The sequence below is a fragment of the Hyposmocoma kahamanoa genome, unplaced genomic scaffold, assembly GCF_003589595.1.
Source record: "Hyposmocoma kahamanoa isolate Upper Pololo Valley unplaced genomic scaffold, ASM358959v1 78, whole genome shotgun sequence".
Lineage (NCBI taxonomy): Eukaryota > Metazoa > Arthropoda > Insecta > Lepidoptera > Cosmopterigidae > Hyposmocoma > Hyposmocoma kahamanoa.
Window position 1 is genome coordinate 16,210,192 of NW_020653945.1, and position 21,436 is coordinate 16,231,627.

A 21,436-nucleotide genomic window follows, 5' to 3' on the forward strand; every position below is an offset into this window, starting at 1 on the left:
AATATTTAAATAGATCGCCCTAAACGGTGATAACTCTGTGCGGTAACAAAAGAAAGCACAGCGTAAGCGCTTTTGCGCGCTGCTTCCGATTCGTATTCTTTTCCTTAGACTTCGAATAGACTTCATTTGTGCACTAAGTCCGTTCGAATCCTAGAAAATACGATCGCTTGTACACTTACAGATAAAATGACACTTCGGACACCTGTGACATGTCGGCCCGTCATTTCTCGAATCGGACGTAGTCCGATGCACAACGCAGGCGCAGTGGCGGGGATCGTCGGTGCGGACGCTTGTATTTCAACTCACTTCCATATTATCAAGTAGGTACCGATTTAAAAACTGTCATATACATATAGTCAACAGACAAAAGTTTATTTATTTGTTTTGTAAAAAATCGTGGAACAAAAGTTGTTGTTTATGATACCTATTAGTAACGCAGTCCTGTGAACTGGTAGTATTTTACAAATAACTCTGTGTACACTTTTAGACTTTCCGTAAATACGGCTTCCGTGACGGAATAGGGAGACCGTTGGTGGGGCATGTGGTGGAATTTTGAAAAACATGGTGAGTGTGGATGAATATTCTACCGCCGAGTTTATTCCCGTTTTGAAATATTTGCTATATAAATACTGGTTTTTACGAAAAAATGCGACATTTTTAAAAATGAATCTGATTACTCAACAATGACCATGAATTGTTAATAAGCGAAACACTATTCAATGCTCGAATAGTTTCAACCGTTCAAGAGGACAGATTACCTGATCGACCATACTAATACCGCGCTGTCACGAAATCCATGATTTTGTAATACCACTCAGATTCATTCGAAAATAGGCTACTGTTATTGAATGTATATTGTCGTAACTAATCGAGGACCATCGCGTAGTTTGAATATCATGCCATTTGGACTCCCACGCATTTATTTAGTTTGTTTTTAAAGAAAGAAACGTGTCGAATTTTAATAGATCGGATGCCGAAGACATTATGTTAGGTCGTTGATTCTCAAAGCGATCTATATCGACCCCCAGGGGTCCACTCCGACCAACAAGATGTCCATGTGAGCGAAAACAAAAATGAGACATTAACGGGAATCCACAATAGAGCTATCCATTTAGGCAGATCGTGACCAAAATTTTAACTTTACATAAACGGAATAATCTATATTACATACATAGTACCTATGTACTACGCAATACTTTCTTAAGAAAGACAAAAATTGCCTATAAAATAAACGTTCCACAACAACCAAAATAAGCTGCATACACGAAAAGTGTCTAGGGATTTTATTTAATTGTGATAGGGTAATCAAATATTTTAAAAAAATACCTCTCTCAGACATCTTTAATAAGTGTATATTCAGTTAAATAAATGTATAAAACTTACATGTGTTTTATTTTGTAAAGTTTCTCACTAGATAGTGAGTAACATTGTGTCAGCTGTCAAAAACAGGTTTTAATTCGATGTATTCGTAAAAAAATCATATAGGCAGGGGGTATGCAAAATTGACACATGGTTTACAAGACAAAAAGTTTGGGAAACTCTGTGTTAGTCATATTTACACCCATGGACATATTTAGAGGAACGATTGACCTACGACGCTAAAAAAGGTACAAATATTATTAAGTTCATATTATGAACCTTTGGCCATATATATGAACCAGAACGTTTAATTTGAAAAAAAATGACTGCAATCGTCTTTTGATTTCGATGTAACAGTTGTCGCTAGCGACCGTGTAAATTACTTCACAATTTTGTATGGCAAATTATACAGCACCTCTAGCGGTAGCCAGAAGAAACAACATTTTGTGTATAAACATTTTACGCGGTCGTTACTGATAATTGTTACTGTAATCTCATGGTAGAGTCATTGGTATATATGTGGCAAATGGTTAATACGAACGTTGTTATTAACTGACTTCAAAAAAAGGAGGAGGTTCTCAATTCGACTGCATGTATTTTTTGTGAACCGATTTTGATGATTCTTTTTTTGTTGGAAAGAGGTTATTTAAATATTATTATTTTTGTACGTAAGTAACACCTGATGAATTATCAAAAGTAATGGAATATAAATTGTTGCTTATGTTGATAGTAAGTAATATAACCCTTGGAGGTTGCTAGTATTTTACAAATAACACTGTTTATAAATTTTCGAAACATACGGACTTACCCCACAAACAACGAAGACCAGAATAAATCCAAGGAAGAACTCGATACCGAAGCCCTGTAGCTCAGTGACGTCACTGCCCAGTCCTGTAGTGCCAAGTTTTCCAGCTGCACGCTCAGGTGTGAGAGCCTTCAAGAGTCCGGAGCCAGCAGCGGCGCCTGCGCACTGAGCGATGACGTAGAGGACAGCACGCGCTACTTTGATGCGACCCGTTGCGAGCATACCAGCTGTTACAGCTGGGTTTATGTGCCCTCCGGAGATGTGGCCTATAGCCTGAATAAGAGGAATTAGAAATTAAAACAAGATAGTGTTCGGTACTATAAGTATCACGTTATCTATTTCTGCCGCCAAGGAGTAATGTCAGCATTACAGTGTTCCGGTTTTGAAGGGTAAGGGTGCTAGTGAAATTACAGGCACATCGGACATGTCAACTTATGTCTCAGGGTGACGGGCGCAGTGACAGTGCCCCTCAGATCTTTGCGATTTAAAGAGCTGAGTGGCCCTGCAACTGTTATGGACAGGCGTGTAGCTTACCATCAGGCGCACGAATTGTTCGTCCCGTCACTTGATATTATACAAAAAAACCAAGACCAGAAAAGACCAATTCAGAAAAGTTCATTTCCCAAATTGGTAATACCAGGAACCCGAAATCTGGGTTGTCAAAAAAAATATAATTGTTTATTGCAATAATGGTTTATTGTTTAAATTATTATGATACGTATGTTGGTATCGTCACCAGTCTTCAACAACGTACAGTAACGTATTTAATTAGGAACTAGAAGCGTTTATTTTGAAATTTTATCTGATTCTATTTTCCATATGCGGGTCTGATACAAACATGTGACAGAGAATTTTCCACAGGTGCATAACAACTAATGAATTTTAATATACGCTTGGCAGAATATCACTGTCACGAGTTACCTTTTTAGTACGTGAGCATTCTGGTTTTAACGAACACCTTTAAAGGATTGTTTACTGAATTTGACGCAAGTCCTATATGGCTTATACCCCTTTTTTCAAGGTATCGCCTTTAGAGATGAAATGGATAGTGATTTCGGAAATCCAGCCGCCGGATATCTGACCTACTGCCGTAAACATGTCGCGATCGGTTTACAGCGCGCTTCGCCGTGATTGATTGATTGGTGAATGATTGCACTTTCACATTAACGATTGTGGTCACTTGGTTTTTATAAAAACGATTAATTTATTCGATAATACAAACATATATATAAAAATAAAATGTTAACAATGGAAAAAATCGCAAATTTGGCAATATTTTAATATCAGTGCTGTTTGTTTGTTGTGCCGAATGCAAATTTCTCGCGGTGGAGAAGGAAAAAAAGCAATTACATCATTCTTCGGCTATATTAAAATTTCTAGTTGTTAGAAGTATAATAGTCTTATAGTTTAATAGGCATTTAATACGCCCGTTATTATTTTGTTTTTAAGTTGATCTCATTAATTTGTTTGTGATCTAACTAATTTCAAGCCTTGATACCAGATTTGCCAGAAAGAAAAAAAAAAAACCTACTTACTGTTTTATTGTTACAGAATGTTTTTAAAGGTCGCTATCCTTTAATTCGGTCCTTTAGCAATAACAAGTAGTACTTCAAATTTAACAAAGTTTGCAATTGTTTATATGAAAAGCTGTCCTCTGAAGATGGTCTCGTTTATGAAAATAAATAGAACCAATTTTTATCACTTAATGCATAAAAACGGGTCTTTAACCACCATAATTTACCCTTTTGAAAGTTGAGTACTAAATTTACAGATAACGTTATAATTATCTTTAATCAATAAATTTATTTATTTAGCGTACTGACTATGAATTTTTCTCAGATTTAAACATCCGGTATCCGGTCGGATATTGTTCTATTATCCGGAATCGGACCGGACAGCAAAAATAAGCCGGATAGACCGAATATTGGATAGTTACCGGATATCCGTTTCATCTCTAATGGCCATCTCTGAGGTCCCGGGTCAATGTAGAGAAACTCTTCTATATTGTATCGGATCTGGATGTTTGTGGTAGGTACCGGCGTTTCAAATTTCCGTAACACAAGTACGTTGGTTGCTTACTTTGGAATCAGAGCAACGTATGTCATGTTGTCTAATATTTATATTCATTTGAAAATTAGAGCTGACAAATACAAAGACAAGATATTCAATCGTTGTCTAAAAACAATTCAAAGTTTGTTTAGGAACTTAGATCCTACTTATTACCTACCAAGGTAGCTCTAATACTAACTCTGGTATTCTTAGTCTAGGATAATTTCCTAACATGTGACCAGGGTTATTAGTCTGATTGTTTGAACACACATTACATGTAACGTCAAAATGGAGGAAAATCAATACTAGTATATTGACTTTAGAAATAAATTTTTGTATTCGTGATTGATAGTAAACACCAACTCTATAATTATAATATTTCTTTTGAAAATATCTGTAGGTAAAGGACCTTAAGTGCCAAATAGTAATTTTTACTACAGCGTTTTAAAGGTCATTAAGGTCAAATAAAATATGTTAAATAAAAAACAAACGGCGGTAGGATTTAATGTCTTTTAAGATAATTATCGGGAGTTTTCTCTACCTAATTTTGGTGGTATTTTTTATTATTTAAATATTCTAGAATTTATCATGAAGTATTAATTGAAATTCGAGTGTAGTATCCTGAAATATTATTTCAAAATAATATACTCGAATACTTACTTAAATAATAAAAAATGCCACGGAAATTAGATAGAGAAAATTTACCTGAAAATTACTTTTTTCCATTGCGTAATTTTTGGCATACTAAAGCAATGTTTTTGATATATCAAAATATAGGTAATATTAATGTCCTTTAAGTACCTCCCACCTACAGAAATGTTATTCCTCTTTTAAATTCCGCGTGAAGGTTGACCCTATCGACTAGTCGATGATATTTATCTACTTTCGTGTTGTAAGGGTGTTCGCGATACTTACAGAGACAGCAGCGAAAACGGCTAAGCCGAATGTAAGTGCTATGAGAACGATGTTTGGCGCAGCGTTTGCTCCTAGCGTCACATTCACACACGCACCGCATCCGAACAAGTTCAGCAGAAGATTACCTGTAACGTACAGCACGTTTGACTTAAAGTGGCTAAAAACTTCTAGCGATACACGGTCAGTGATGTACCAAATCACATTAAAAATAAATGATATACTTTGTCCTAAACTCTAAATAATGTAAATAGTAGTATATATATAGTAGTATGATTAACCTGATTTTTTCTTTGCACCAAGAAATTTGGGCAACATAAGCTAAAATTATAACAGTCAGCAGTGACCACGGGACTTGTAAAGAGCCCGAAACGTTGGTGCATTATTTGGTTGGTGAATGCTACAGGCGTGTCATTTTTAGTATCATAACGCACATGAAACCAAAAACTGTCGTAACTCAAAATTGTGGTTGAGAAAACACAATTTGAAAATTTTATCGAATCAAATAAGACCGAAGGATTTTTTTCTAAGTGTTCGGTCTTTGTATTACGTGAGGCGCACTATAAGTTTCCGGAATGAATAAGAAAAAAATACGGTAATAATGGTTAGAAATGAATTTATTTTTCTCAAAATATTCTCTGTTAGCGTCAATGCACTTTTTCATACGAGTGAAACAATTTTGAAAACATTTATGCCACTCCTCCGTGACAATCTCTGAAACATATTTTTCCTACTCTTCGACAGCCTCTTTAAATCGTTGACTGCGTAACTGGTTCTTAATTTTTGGAAATAAATAAAAGTCCCAAGGTGCCAGGTCGGAACTGTACGCGGGATGGCTCATAAGGTCAATGTTGTTCACCTTCAAAAATTCATTTGTCTGTCTGGCCGTGTGAGAACTGGCATTATCGTGATGCAAGATGATACGGCGTTTACGGTTATTTTTACGGAGTTTGTCAATAACTTCCGACAAACAAATGGTCGTGTACCAATCACTATTCACGGTACAATGATTCTCCAAAGCAACAGTAGCCACGTGTACACTTTTATTAAAAAAAGAAGCAATCATCCGCTTAGAGGCACTTTACACGAGCGCCACTTTGGTTGGTTTCGGCTCATCTCGAAAGACCCATACGCTCGATTGCTGCTTTGTTTTAGGATCGTAACTATAAATCCACGTTTTGTCGCCTGTTACTATGTCTCACACCAATTGGACGCCCCTTCGTTGAATCTGGTAAGCATGACATTGTACTAAGTGACGCGATCCGTTTTTTGAGCCTCAGTCAAATTGTGTGGGATCCGCCGAGAGCACAGCTTTTTCACACCCAAATGTTTGTGTAGTATTGATTGTATTTGACGCATGCTTAAAGATGCCCGAATCTCACGGCATGTCACATGCATGTGTTTTGATCATACGGCGCACAGCATCGATGTTTTTGTTATTCACAGCAGCGGACGGGCGACCTTACGAAATTCGTCACTAAAATTCACACGACCGCATTGGAATTCTGCAAATAGTCGTTTTGCATGGTGCTTCATCGCCAAAAGCAGTTTGAAGCCGAGCGAAGCTCCGCTGAGCTGTTAAATTACACTTAGTCGTAGAAAATGATACTACGTAAATTTTCACGAGCTAAATCCGTGGTAATGAGGCAACCAATTTCTAAAATGACGCCACAATGTAAAAACAAGTGATAGTCAGATGAAACAAACTGTATTCTACAGCCAAAGAGTTCAATTTTCAAATGTTGTAATTACTTTTTAAATATTGTTTATGTAAGTGGCCAATTCCGGAAACTTATAGTGCGCCTTATGTACATGGGAGAAACCGTACAGTACGAGATCGACTCGGTTCCAGATTGTGAGGATGGACTTCCTGCCCGTGGCGAGCAGTAAGGTAACTTAAACCATATTAATATTTACATATTATTAGAATAAATTTCGCAGCACTAGCGGTCCTTGTGAAAGAGTTCATCCAGAAAAGTACTACTACCTGTCTTATTTCTGCCGCCAACCAGTAATGTGAACACTACAGTCTCATAAATGTCTCAGATTGACAGGCGCAGTGGTAGAGCCCTTCAGATCTTTGCGATTTAAACCTCTGAGGGGCATTGCAATTGCTACGGACACGCGTGTCTCTTACCACCAGGCGCAGTTTTCGTCCCGTCACTTAGTATCATTAAAAAAATATCGGCACTAAAGTAAAAAATTAAGTTTTGGGCAATAGAGATGCAAGTTTCTGAACATAAGTGGCTGCACGAGTCGAGCGTCGTTCAGTTGTGAGTGGATCGAAGGAATTTTTCTTTCTGTTTGTTCTATCTTTGTATTAGTTATAATATATTGTACATTTATGTGCCTACTGTTGTTTTTTCATATTTCAATGAAGGTTAAGTGATTGATTATTACCTAGTCCTTGATCATGACATTATGTTATTTTGATTAATGATATGAATAGAAAAAAGTCATCGGACAGTTAACAAGTGTCACAGATAAACTAACAGAAGGGTAAAAACTTTATGCCTACTTACCGATGAACTCAGCGAGCACTGCCCTTCCGATGCCCACAGCTCCGCCGCTCAGCTCATCCAAGCCAAACCTTGCCGCGAATTCACCCATGTTACTACCAACAAATGAAAACACAAAATGAACGCATCGTTATAACGCATCCTGTTTTTATATACTACTTTTCCTCGTTTGTAATTAGGTGCCATATAAAAGAGGCAACCGCTGATTTGCCTGTTTTCAGAAACTATATTATACAGTACTTAATTAATGGTCACTTAGGGAACATCAATGTATGTATGTGTGAACGGGCTTGTTTCCTCTAAGTCTACGTGTGTGCAATTGAAGATAATGTAATTAGTTACAATGTGTCAGTTTCCTTATTCATACATTTTTGTAATAATACAATGACTAATAAATAAATTAGTTAATTATTGATGTTTAATATTGCGCATCTCAAATACTGTTAATTCATCGAGTTTCTCATAATTAGTTTTCTTATTTTGAATGTACTTCATTAAAAGGTGAAGAACCTTTAAATTGTTGTGCCTTAAGGTGTAATATGTAATGTATTGTAAAGGCAACAGGCTGATCAATTATTTTACGCCCTAAAGCTATTTTGTCATAATGCTGCTCGTGTGATGAAGCCTCTCATTTTTACCAAGATTACTCAATTATGTACTAAGTTTTTAGTACAACGGAGTTTTACTGGCTATTGTGTAATAATTTTGTCACACGGTGACACATTCATGGTATAATTTCACCATTACAGTTATCACTCATATTAAGTTGACATAATATGATCTTGTCTATGACACCTTTATGATCGATGATCATCTGATGCCATTGGATAACACAGTGTTTAAATTTTGTCAAAGTCACATAGACTTGTCCTTGAAGTTTATTTTGTTACGTTAAATTTTTTTTTGGCAACAATGGAGAAACGTTTATAGTTAGCTAAATTGAGGTGGCCGGTGGTCTATTATATATTAAAATAGTTTGTTGTCTGCTCATTTGTTCGTTATTTGTATAACACATAAATCAGGGTGCCAGAGCTACACTGGCGTTGGTGCTGCGCTAGTGAACGCATAAATGTTTTAAATAAAAAGTGTTATACATATATTTTTTGGGAAATAACTCCAGTACTATAAGGCGCGACTAGCACGATAAGGCGCGACTTGCTAAAGCGCAAGATGCCTATGCGAGAACAGCAGTATCTCGCGCTTTATGTCGCTGTCTCGCAAGTCGCACCCTATCGTGCTAGCCCTACACGACTCCAACCTGGGACTGTATGTGACTGCGGTGTTAAAAACCGAAAAATCTCAATAGGTATAAAGATCTATAACAGACAGAAGAATTTCGTCGACCTACTAACTCGACCTGTAGCTCAGTTGGAAGAGCGAGCGGCAGAAGACAAAATTGAAAAAAGACAAAAGACATGAATTCTGGAAGCGTCTTCTATTATTAAGGCATTACATTGCAACTTTTGACCGACTATATAACTAGCTTTAGCTATTATAACATAGCCTCCGTTTCTAAAAAGCTCTAAATTTAGCTCTGACAGCGACGTTTACATGCTGTGTCCCTAAATAACCCTTTGCTTCTGAGCATATAAATGTGGAGATGTTAAACAAATCTAATCTTTAACTTGAGAACAGTGAAATTTATTTTGGTTTGGATTGTGTCATGAGTGAATGATATTTTCAACCTGCCGTGGTGTATGTGGCTTTATAAAATTTGCATTGATATATTATTGGGGTGCACAAAAGGAGCCTCCTCGCAATAGCGTTACTATTCATGTCCTCTGTACATCTCGCGCACCCTGGGAAACGATCAGCGAGTATAATACATGGTTGGGAAAACTTTTCATCAGGATGGCAACACGTCCTACACTTCACCATAGCAGCTACTACCATTGAGGTGGATAGCGGCAATAACTTCTGGGCCACAATAATATATATATATGTATGTATTTATCTATTTTCTATCTACCGAATGCCAAATCTTCATACACCGCCGTCTTTTTCTTGTCAGTTGTATAACTACTTCCATCTAAAGGCTGTCTGGCATAAAATCGCTTAAAGCAACAAGACCGCCCCTTGTTGGTACACGCCCCGCTTATTCTTTATTTCACTGCCTCCGGATACGAACGGTTACCATGCTGGTTTGCCTCTCAAAGGTCCCGCGTTCGATTCCCGGTTCGGGAAAAACAAATATTTGCATGACCATGGCATGTGGTTGTCTATGTGTGTGTCCACGGCACCCGCGACGCCGGCTTTCCCTAGTGCAGGGCTATGAGTATGTGCGTTATTTATTTTTAATTGTTACCATTTTGGTATACAATAAAGAATTTGAGTATTGTATTTGCTATGTATTCGGAATTTGTATACTCGAATCTCTAATTTCGATTCATTTATTTGAGTTTTTATACGAAAATTCATGAATGGAGCTTATTTTCACTTGACTTTTTATCGTTTTATTCAAGTTCAATTTTGGGCACAAAAGGATCTCATAGTACGGTGTAATGTGACATGTGATGAGAGTGTTGGAATTGAATAAATAGGTAAATTAACCGCATTTGTAGGCGAAAGCAAATTATACAAATTAAGTTGGGCTCATGCGGTCGACCTGTCGCCGTGTTATTATTTTTACACCATAGTCGCCGGACGTAAGCACGACAAAACAGTCACTTTTTATACTACAAATCAAATCCCTATGAGAAGGGCATAAAGTAAATTTTTCTAAAATTGATATTTGATAATTGGTTTATATTCAGCAGTGACCCTCCGTACAATGTGCCAACAATTCACGGGAAATTGGGAAAGTGGACTTCCGTTCCATTGAAATAATAAGAGAAATGCTTGTTTTGTTACGTATTGTAACTTTTTATGAATATTCATTGGTTGCCGCCGTAGCGTAACACTCGTAAAACTGATTTTATCTGTTTTAGCATCGGGACAAATTTTATTTTTAACCACTTCCAGTGAATAAATAATACGCATATACGCTTCCACATTTATACGGCGAACGGTTATGGAGTGGAATTCCTTGACTGCAGACTTATTGTATGATAACTTGGAGTTTTTTTAAATAATACCAAGTAACGTACAATACAAAGCTATATACACATATAATTTCCTTCCCCCTTTAGGAAGTATTTTTAACCGACTTTAACAAAGAGGAGGTTCTCAATTCGACTGCATGTTTTTTGTATGTATATTCATTGACCTAGGTCAATGTGTATTTCACGCGATAACTCCGGCATTTAAATTTGAAAAAAATATTCCACCTCTAAGAGTCCCAAACTAGAGGATAAATCCTGTTTCGCGCACTTTCCGATGGCAAATAGATGTAATTCCACGAACTTTTGGGATCGGATTTTTAGAACTCTGTACTGAGATTACACAATGACGAGTACTCTGCAGGCGGCACAATTTTTTTTAATAAGTGGTTGTATAAGTAACAAGTGATAAAAAATGAATTTTGATTGTGTGAAATAAATTATTATTATAGGCAATTTGAAATGGGCATCAACACCTCAAATTTCGGACGTCTTTGACGGTAATAATAATTAGAGATTGTAATGTCACATTTCAATACTCCTTTGGTTACAAGTTTTTCGCACCAATAATGTGCCAGACTACTAAATCAACTACCTGATCTCAAATTAGGGGATTCACTATACCTAGGTACTATAATATAAATACCAGAGCGATGAAATTAATTCTACGGCACTACCCACAACAAATCCAATTTAGAAAAGTTCATTTCGCAAACTGGTCCTTCTACAGTATTAACATTATCATAAATTCTATCACTTACGATAAGCAAATTTCAGCGTGATCTTGACTGTAAAGAACACGTAGTGCTTTTTCGCATCTTTTCAATCAAAGACGTCGAAAATATTCTTTTTTATTTTAATGATACCTACTTAGTACATTTAATTTGTATCGAGTTCTTAGGTTTTCGCGATTGTTATACATAGGAATGAAACTATTTTTCCGGATTTAAATCGCGTATATTTGTTTTTTCAAACAACAAACATCGGTTTGTTTGAAAAAACAAATATACGCGATTTAAATCCGGAAAAATAGTTTCATTCCTACATTTAATTTGGTTAAAACACAAAAATATACCATTTTAGCGGAAAATAAATTTGTGTACATATCCAATAAATAACTGTACTTTAAAGTATTTCCTATTTATTAAAATATTTACTGGCAGCTAGGTCACGTACACACGACTGCTGTATCACTTGGCATCAGTCCACTGCAGTTTATGAGTTCGTCCAGGCGCAAGTGCAGACTCGCTTTTATTGCAGCACATAAACCCGTTGTTTGTACTCGTTTATTGTTGCATTTCAAATAATCATCGACCAATCGAACGTACCGTTATCATTATATCGGTATAGCGCTTTGTCAGAGTTGCGGCGCGATAGTCGTACTAGGCATTACTTTTGGCACTTGACGAAAAGATCTCTAAGTATAATAATTTTTTTAAACGTCTTACAGAATGTGTGTAACTTGTTGGTATTATCTGAAGATTCCCTGACTTTCAAGTTAGGATAACCTGTATTATGAAACAGGATAAGGAACTGAAAACATACCCTTTGTGCAATATATGTGTATAACATATAGTCACATGTGATCATAAGTCAGAAGTGCTTTTATCACATGAAAGTGATAAAAATAAACGAACTACTTGAAACTTTATAACTCTCCTATTTAAGAATAAAAACGTTAACTACTATTTTTTTATGATGCCACGTGATGGGACGAACGAATCATGGGCCTGGTGGTAAGCGACACGTCTGTCCACAGCAATTGTAGTGTTAGTCAGAGCGCCCGTTACCCTAAGACATAATTTGACAAGATCCACGTGCCTGTAATTTCACGAGCAACCTTATCCTTCAAAACCAGAATGCCGAAAAACTCACATTACTGTTTGGTGGCAGAAATAGACGAGGTGGCATACTCCCCTGGACGAACTATTTCACAAGAAGCTCTACTGTTACTACCACTTTCAACTACTCTACGACTAATTTTGTTCGTAGGACTTTACACCTCTCGCCTTAAAAGTTGTCATTTTAAATATGTGGCCGTCTTCACCCAAGGGTGAAGACTGCGAAAATTAGATTCGATACTTGGTTGATTTAAAATTGGAGACTTAAGGTTTACGATCACACGGTAGGCAAAGCCTTTGTGTAATAAACGATACTTCCCGAGTATAATCTATAAGCAACGGACACCGTTTTTCATCAAGTAAATAGTTCGGAGTACTTGCCAGTTTGAATAGCGTAACAAGATCCAATTTAGAAAACTAGTTTCGTTAAACTGATTCGGAACGATGTGCGCTGAGTGCCAGCCTCGTAGTCCGGGTTGGGTTTTCTTTTCTCTATTTCTTAAAGTACCCGGTAAAGATAATTTTCTAATTTTAATCTTAATGTCGTGATTGCTACTCATATATTTTCGGGTACTTATTTTTAGTTGTACAACCTTCTTATTTAAGAGCTCGGCTTTTATCGGTTGAGTAATCACCAACCATCTCTCCTCTGTGCCCTATCTTTGAATTCTTCACACGACTTTAACTTATAAACTCTTATTACACTACCCGATTTTAGGGGCCACGACAAGGGTGTGTGTTGTCCCAAGATTAAGTCAAGGCGAGGTATTTTAACGCGTTAAGTGAGGTGTGAGGGACTGCCCATCGCGTCCCGCAACCCGCACGCTGACAATTGATACGAATAAAATAAGAACAAGCGGAAAAAAAATTAACACAGATCGCCAGATGGCGACTGACGGAGCAGCGGGAGGCGCAGCGTATCGTAAAGCCGTTGGGCAATGTTTTTTGAATCGGGCAAGGTACGTCCTATCGTGTAACGAATTAGCACATTCTTTAAAACTAGAATATCTTTAGGTGTATCGTATATTTTATATCGTTTTTTAACAGTAAACACCTAAACCGTCTAATCTAGCAAAACAGTTTTTCCGGCTTCTCCTCCGGTGACTAGACTTAACTTGTATACATATAAGTCGCCCAAATTAAGGATTCTAACTCGCTAAGTCTTATTTCATCTAGTCTAATAAGCGTTTTATTATCAGTACAGTTCCTTGTGAAAGCGCACGTCTAGGGCAGTGTCTATTGCCACCAAGAGAGCGTTACTATGTTCCGGTTTTGAAGGGTTAAGGGTGCCGTTGAAAATATAGGCACATGGGACTTGTCAACTTTCTTTTTTTATTAATATCAAGTGATGGGACGAACAAGTCGTGCGCTTGATGGTAAGCTACGTGTTTGTCCATAACAATTGCAGTGCAACTCAAAGATTTAAATCGCAAAGGTCTGAGGGGCGCCCTCTCTCACTGCGCCCGTCATCTTGAGACATAAGTTGACAAGTGCCATGTGCCTGCAATTTCACCAGCACCCTTATCCTTCTAAGCCGGAACGCAGTAATGCTAACATTACTGTTTGGCGGCAGAAATAGGTAAGGTGGCAGTACTTCCCTGGACGAACTCTTTCACAAGGAGCTCTACTGCTGCTAATATATATAAACCATGTATATAAATTTACATCTCAGGGTGACGGGCGCTGTGGTATTACCCCTTAGATCTTTGTGATTTAATGATCTGAGTTCTGAGTGGCACTGCAACTGCTATGTATAGGCGTGGCGCTTACCGTCACTTGGTAGTATAAAAAAAAACTTTGTCTCTTATCTGATATAAATAACTTAGTCTTTGTTATCTTCCTCTATTTCTCTTTCTTTCTATAATGCTTCTAAAAAACTGTCGTGACGTGTGACGCCCAAACGTCTTTCCCCTTCGGTTCTCTATTTTCTTTAATAAAGTTCTCTTTAATTATTGTATATACATCCCTAACGCATAACGGCTACAGTGGTTGTTTAATCGTGACGCGCGTCTAAGAACGCACTAATAGTATTTTAAATACTGAGTTTCAAAAGATATGGATAGTCCATTTATTTCAGTATGTAATTAGCTCTATGTATGGCACGGACCAATGAGGGGTCAACCCTGACCCTTACTCAGTTTTTATTGATACCTATATTGTCTAGCAAACTATATCTACTTTAAGATATATTATTTCTTTCATATGTAGTAAACTTTCACTCAAACGTTGTTTTGATTTAATTTAATAATAATGAGGCAAACCACCATGCTGACTACCTGGTCTCAAACTGGGGAAATCCCTGTGCTAGGAGTACCACAGTGCACACCATTGGCCCACCGAGGTCATCAAAATTGAATCTTTAAGCCATAAAATAATCTATAATCAATTTTGTACGACACCAAAGAAACACAATTTCGTAATAGCAACAATAAGCAACAACAGATTGACAACTGACAAGAAACTTTACCATACATAACATCATGCCGCTTCTCACTTACTGCCATGTGGCCATATCTGACATTTCTGTCGCAATAAGACGAATGATTTTACTCTGCTTTCAAAAGCTAATATTCTCAACTCATCGTCATATGTCTACCATTTTATAAATGAATACGACACATTTGGACATGGTGGAAAAATATATTTAAACCGTTCCACGCGGATAGGTTCCAAAGCAAAGGGAAAAATACGAGAATACCGGAATGTGAAAAATATAAAAGAGTCATCAACGGCCTGCACAAAATAATAAATGGATATTTGTGCACTTTTATGTTGTACACCCTGGCCAATTTCCGCCGGAAGTAAAAAAACAATAGAAATTCAAACTGGCCGCCATACAATTTTCAAAGTATTCTATCACGGAGACTATAAAGATAGGTAGGAGGTGCTGGAACGAATGTCGTAGAGGGTAGCAGTATCCTCAAGTCGATTCGAGTCGATTATGGCAGTATCATCACGAAAACTGCGAGTTTGTATACATATAGATACATTTATAAATAAAAAATTACAAATTTATATAAATATTTTAAACACCAAATGTGAATTACGAAATCCAAAGTACATTAAAAAAATTACCTAAGGTGAAAGCCAGCAGAGCAACGATTTAGCACACCGCCTCTTTCAAATATAAACAAGCCTTATCTATTATATAACACAACACAAATCCTTCTGAGTAACGATTATTATGTTATCATAACGAATTAGCGACTAACTAAATTCTAGGCGAGTAAACATTATAAAACTTACATCGTTTAAAACTGCAACTGAACAGATTATACGGAACGTTAGTAGTAATGTGTATAAGACGATGGTCTTGTTTACTCTATTACAGATTGCTTCTGCAGCTAATTTTTATAATAGAAAATCAGTCATCAATGGAATCTTTTCAACCCGAGAGGTGAAAGGATTTCGCAAAAAATGACTCAGAATCACTTTGTGCTTTGGTATTTCCCTTGCGTTCTCATTTAGATTAAAGTTACAAGAAAAATTTATTCGTCATTAAGCTTGCCGGATATGTACAATTATAAAATCCTGTGTGATTTATATCAGCAAAAAAACTAGACTTCTGGCGTCATAACGGCGACGCATAACTTATTATACAAATAGGTACCAGATTAAATAATATACATTATATTGCATACGAAGTAGAATTAAGTGGTTGTAGACAACTATGACATAATTTTAAGTTCCAAAGTGCGGTAGCATGTTCATTTTACCGTGGTAGTTTGGGTCACTGTAAACTATTGGAAAAATAAAACGCTTTCAATTTCATTGAAATCAGTAGCAACATGGAATTTGAGGCAGAAGCACTACTACTGCTTGTTGTTGGGCACCAGAGCGCTTTTTTTTCAAAAATGAGCACCAAGGAATGCTACGACAACCTGTCCTGCGCCGCTTGCATCCATATATGTCTTATACTTAGACAAAGAAATATTAATAATGAGAATGAAATGGTCACAGACGGTGAGACCAGTAACGGGCTGGAATTGACGGTTTGTTTGGAGAAAACAAATATACGCCATTTAGACCCGACAAAATTGATTCATTTCCAATTTGTTACAATCGCAAAAACTTAAGAAATCGTTTAATAATGTTAGTAAAAAAAATTACTTTACACTCGGCGTATAAAGCTTTGAAGTTTTGTATTTAACGGACTTAAAAAAAAGGAGAAAATTTTCAATTCGAATGTATTTTTTTGGGAGTATATTACTTGCACATTTGTGACCCGATATCGATGATTCTTTTTTCCTCATTCAAATTTGAAAATAATGAAGAAAATATTCCACTCACGGAAGACAGAGAGGTCTGTGATTTCACAAAATTTGTGGCAAATTTGAGGATGAATTCGGTTTATTGGATTTCACCCACTTTCCGGTAACCGATTTTAATAAAACTTGGCAAATAGTAATTCCACAGCTTTTGAGTTCGGTTTTTTTTAAATAAAAAAGTTATAAATATTTTTTCTTAATAAGGATCTCTAAAATGCGACGGAAAAGGACGCTGACGTAACTGTGGTAAGGTCAATATAATCGCGATTGCGGGCACGGATATTTTCTAATTGCAGACACATTAATTAAGTCACGTTATGCCCATGGCAGTGGGCAACATGCCGTGACATAGGAAATGAGCCATGAGTCCGTAATTTTGTATTCCGTGTGAATCATTACGCAGTTACGGCTAGTTCTAAATAACTATCTATCCCGGGGGACTGGACGGACGTGCGGGTGAAAGTTTTTTAGATGTAATGATACATATTCAGTTTATTGTTAGTACCATGATATTCAATTATTTTTTGTGAAATCATTATAGTTTGTTATAATTATAAATAAAAATTCGAACACAAATAAAAATTCCTTTGATCCGACTGGATTCGAACCAGTGGCAGTGCCTTCGCCATATCACAGATATTACTTAATAGTTACACACTATGGCTGACGCTCTGCCAACTTGAATACGGAATAAATCAGCCAACCTTACGAATTTTTTATGTGCTTGTTGCAGATCTTTGTTTTTGGTTATTAACGACTTTTTTGCCGTGGCGTCATCTGTGAGAAATCTATGAAAATCTTTCTTCACTCAGCAGTACCTTTACAGCAAAATTTAAAAGTGGTATTGATGACGAAAAGTGGAGGAGTAGAGTATAGAGTAAAAAACATCTTTGGACATTCGATAGTAACTTATACCAGTTACTTCTTTGAAGAACATGGACTAAAAAAGTCAATGCTAAGACAATAATAGCAATTACAGGGTTTGTTGGTAACTAGTCGGCATTTACTAATCGCGCACGACTACTGATACAGCTAAAAGCAACAGATATATCATCTCTCACCTTCAGCTCTGTATGTACATATCCATGTTTATTTACATAGTAAAGGTATTCTCGATTGTTCCTTTTATTCCGTAAAGACTTTGACTGAATGCTATTTAGTTTTAGGTTTTATTTATTTTTATCCACACCAAATGACGGTGCGCTTGGTTGCAGTGTCACTCAGAGCATTAAATCGCAAAGATTTGAGGCGCACTGCCATTGCGCCCGTCACTCTGAGACATAAAGTTGATAAGTCCCATGTACTTGCACTAGCATTCTTATCTTTCAAAACCGGCTTGTCCTTCAAATACTGCTTTGGGGCAGAAAATTTAGTGACGGTTACTCTACCGATAAATAAGAAGAAGTCAATTTTGGCGCGGCAGACCACCGCAGAGCTGGTTGGACGACATCCGACGACACGGAGGTCGGGACTGGATTAGTCGGGCACAGGATCGTCAAGAGTAGAAGAAGAGGGAAGAGGCCTACATCCAAGGTTGGATAATAAAACGGCCGCCATGATGATGATGATGATTGTTATATAAAAATACACAAAGTTTTGCACTTAGACTACTTGGTCTGAAACTGGTGAATTTCATGTAGTTCATAATAGGTACAGGTACAAGAATGTCAGAGCAATGGAAGTCACAACGGGGCACTAACCCGAACACTCAGGCCAATGGTATTGACTTATTTGCTACACGTTTATGTTGTATGTTTTCGATGGGATTCTATGAAAATAAACACAAAATGTTAATAATAGAAACATATGGTTTAATGTCCTCCATATACCAGACTGTAGCATTTATTTTATAGTGTGGTAGGTAATGACTATGAAAAACATTAGTAGTAAGTATTGGAGTTGAAGGTGACAATCAAATATTTGTTTGTTTTTCTGTATTTAGCCTTGTAAGTTTAGGATTTATTTTTGAGATAAAAATGTGTGTAACAGAAAGGAATACTGTCATTGATGTGATTAATATCTATAAATTATTATGAAGGTGTAATATAAAAGTCCCTAATAATAAAAAGTGTATTCCATAGCATTTAAAAAGAGCAATCTGTAGAGTTTCTTGCACGTTCTTATCAGGGAAATCAGTACAATGAACGAGCAGTTGCTTAAAAAATGACGTTTGCAAGTGTAAATTTATTTCAGTTATAGAATAAACGATTATTTGATATAATATATGAAACAAAAAAATGTAACAAAAAAAATTTACAAAATGCAGCGCAGTTTAATATGAAAAATTAAATTAGCATTTCTTCACAAGAAATTTCTTTACACTTTGATTAACGAATAAAATGAATTTCAGTCGCGTATATTAAACAATTCGTCATTTGTAACAATTTTCACATTTCGGGTCAGATGTTCGTGGTAAAACTACGCACGTACATTGCATTTTTGAAACATAAAATATCTTGTATTGCTGCATATGAAAGTTTCACATCGTAGACACTATTGCAATAGAAAATCTAGTTTCAATGCATTTATGTGAAATATTTTTTTATATACTTGAATTATATAGTTTCCACAGTGAGTAACTACACTCGATGTTTCCTCCGGAGTTCTGTGATGATACCTTCTATGTAACAAATAAATATCCCACTACAATTTTGACATTTCTATTATATTCTAAATAATAAGGACACTATCAGGCATGTACATAATGATTGGCTATAGTGAATAAATTATGATTCCTGGGGTATTGCGCATTCAATGCTTGTGCGGAATTAAATTTACCGTCCGACATCAAAATGATATGCACGTTACATTACGAGAAGGCATGCTATAGGGAATCATTGCGCTTGGTTTGTAATGGAAATCGAAATGAGTACAATTGAGTTGCAGGAAGGTAATTTGTTTCTTAATGTGATCTAATTTTGAAACACGTCATACCCTTCGTATAATAAAGACACCTGTGACCTTAAGCCTAAAGTGCTTTTAGCACATGGAAGCATATGAAAATAATACAATTAAATAAAAAAATTATGCACATTTACAGGGTGGTTTTTCATTCCCGTCAATTTACTGCTCAAACACTCGTGAATGTGAAAAACTGGCATATTCTAATAAGCAGAAAAAGGATATGTTGAAACGTTATTATGAATATAATTCTAACAGCAGAGCGGCCATTATCATCTATATAGACAAGTTCCTTCTTGTAAATACTTATTCTCTACGAATGTCATACTAAATATATAGGAGCATTTAACGTTAAAATTTTGGATATTTCTAGTTATTTATTTTTTTATAATATCAAGTGGGACGAACAAGTCATGTGCCTGATCGTAAGTTACACGCCAGTTCATAACAGTTGCAGTGCCACTCAGAGATTTAAATCGCTAAGATCTGAGGGGCACTGTCACTGCGCGCGTTACTCATAAGTTGACAAGTCCCATGTGCCTGTGATTTCATCAGCACCTTTACCTTTCAAAACCGGAAAACAGTAATGCTGACATTACTGCTTGGTGGTAGAAATAGGTAAGATGGCAGTAGGTACTTCTCTGGACGTACTCTTTCACAAGGCTACGGCTACTATAGTTTTAGTCTTGTCAAGTTATTGATGTCGTTTTACTCAATAGGTAACGTACTTTAAAGGTTTTTGATATCTCCTATATTTACAAAAAAGTTACTCACTAATTTCGTTCTTACAATCTTTAAATCTCTATCCTGAAAAGTTGTCATTCTGCGATGTGGCCTTTTTACACCAATGATGCGAAATATGTACTAGTGTACACTAATATAATGGTTTGGTTTCTTTCTTATTCTGTACGTACAAAATTATCTTTTTTTGCAGCGGGTAATCTCAGCAGTGATGTAACGTAATGAGCCAGATAATCATCCAATTACCAGGTCTCACACTAGGGAACTCCCTGTGATACGTGCACCATAGCAACAAGAACATCATGGGCGGGAACCAATTTATTTGCATGCTAAATTTTAACTTCAGATGAATCTACGTTGTTAAGTCACAAATCTAACTACATGCTTAGGATATATTCAACTAATTGTTACTTAGCACCGTAAAAATTGAAATATGTTTCATTGAATAACAAATCGTACCTTTAGAATGAAAGCGACCCAACACAAAATTTCAACCTTTTGGGAATACAAAATAAATATTCAAATGGTGACATTTTGACATTTTTTAAAGATTTACTAAGTACTAAAGGCCTTGTTCGTCCTACAAAATAATCCCTTGTTCGGTACAGGACAAATTCTGGGTTCGACAGATTAGGTATACGGCAGGAATATAATTCTATCGACAGAGTCGTGGATTGGGCAGATTCTTGAATTCGACAGATTATGTATACGGCAGAAATACAATTCTATTCGACAGGGTCGTGGATTGGACAGATTCTTGAATTCGACAGATTAGGTATACGACAGAAATATAATTCTATTCGACAGAGTCGTGGATTGGGCAGATTCTTGAATTCGGCAGATTAGGTATACGGCAGAAATTCAATTCTATTCGACAGAGTCGTGGATTGGACAGATTCCTGAATTCGACAGATTAGGTATACGGCAGAAATACAATTTTATTCGACAGAGTCGTTGATTGGGCAGATTCTTGAATTCGACAGATTAGGTATACGGCAGAAAT

The 21,436-nt window shown here is 36.5% G+C and overlaps 1 protein-coding gene across 1 annotated transcript in view; it reads right to left on the reverse strand.

Annotated features, from left to right (window-relative positions):
• The window catches only part of LOC113232845 (aquaporin AQPAe.a), a 72,015-nt gene that overhangs the window by 8,794 nt on the left and 41,785 nt on the right, over nucleotides 1-21,436 (reverse strand). The window contains exons 2-4 of the mRNA XM_026467695.1: nucleotides 7,648-7,739; nucleotides 5,129-5,253; nucleotides 2,168-2,437 (exon numbers count right to left, since the gene is read on the reverse strand). Of these exons, the coding sequence (XP_026323480.1) occupies nucleotides 2,168-2,437; nucleotides 5,129-5,253; nucleotides 7,648-7,735 (483 nt within the window). The 5' untranslated portion in view covers nucleotides 7,736-7,739. The remainder of the gene's footprint in view (nucleotides 1-2,167; nucleotides 2,438-5,128; nucleotides 5,254-7,647; nucleotides 7,740-21,436) is intronic.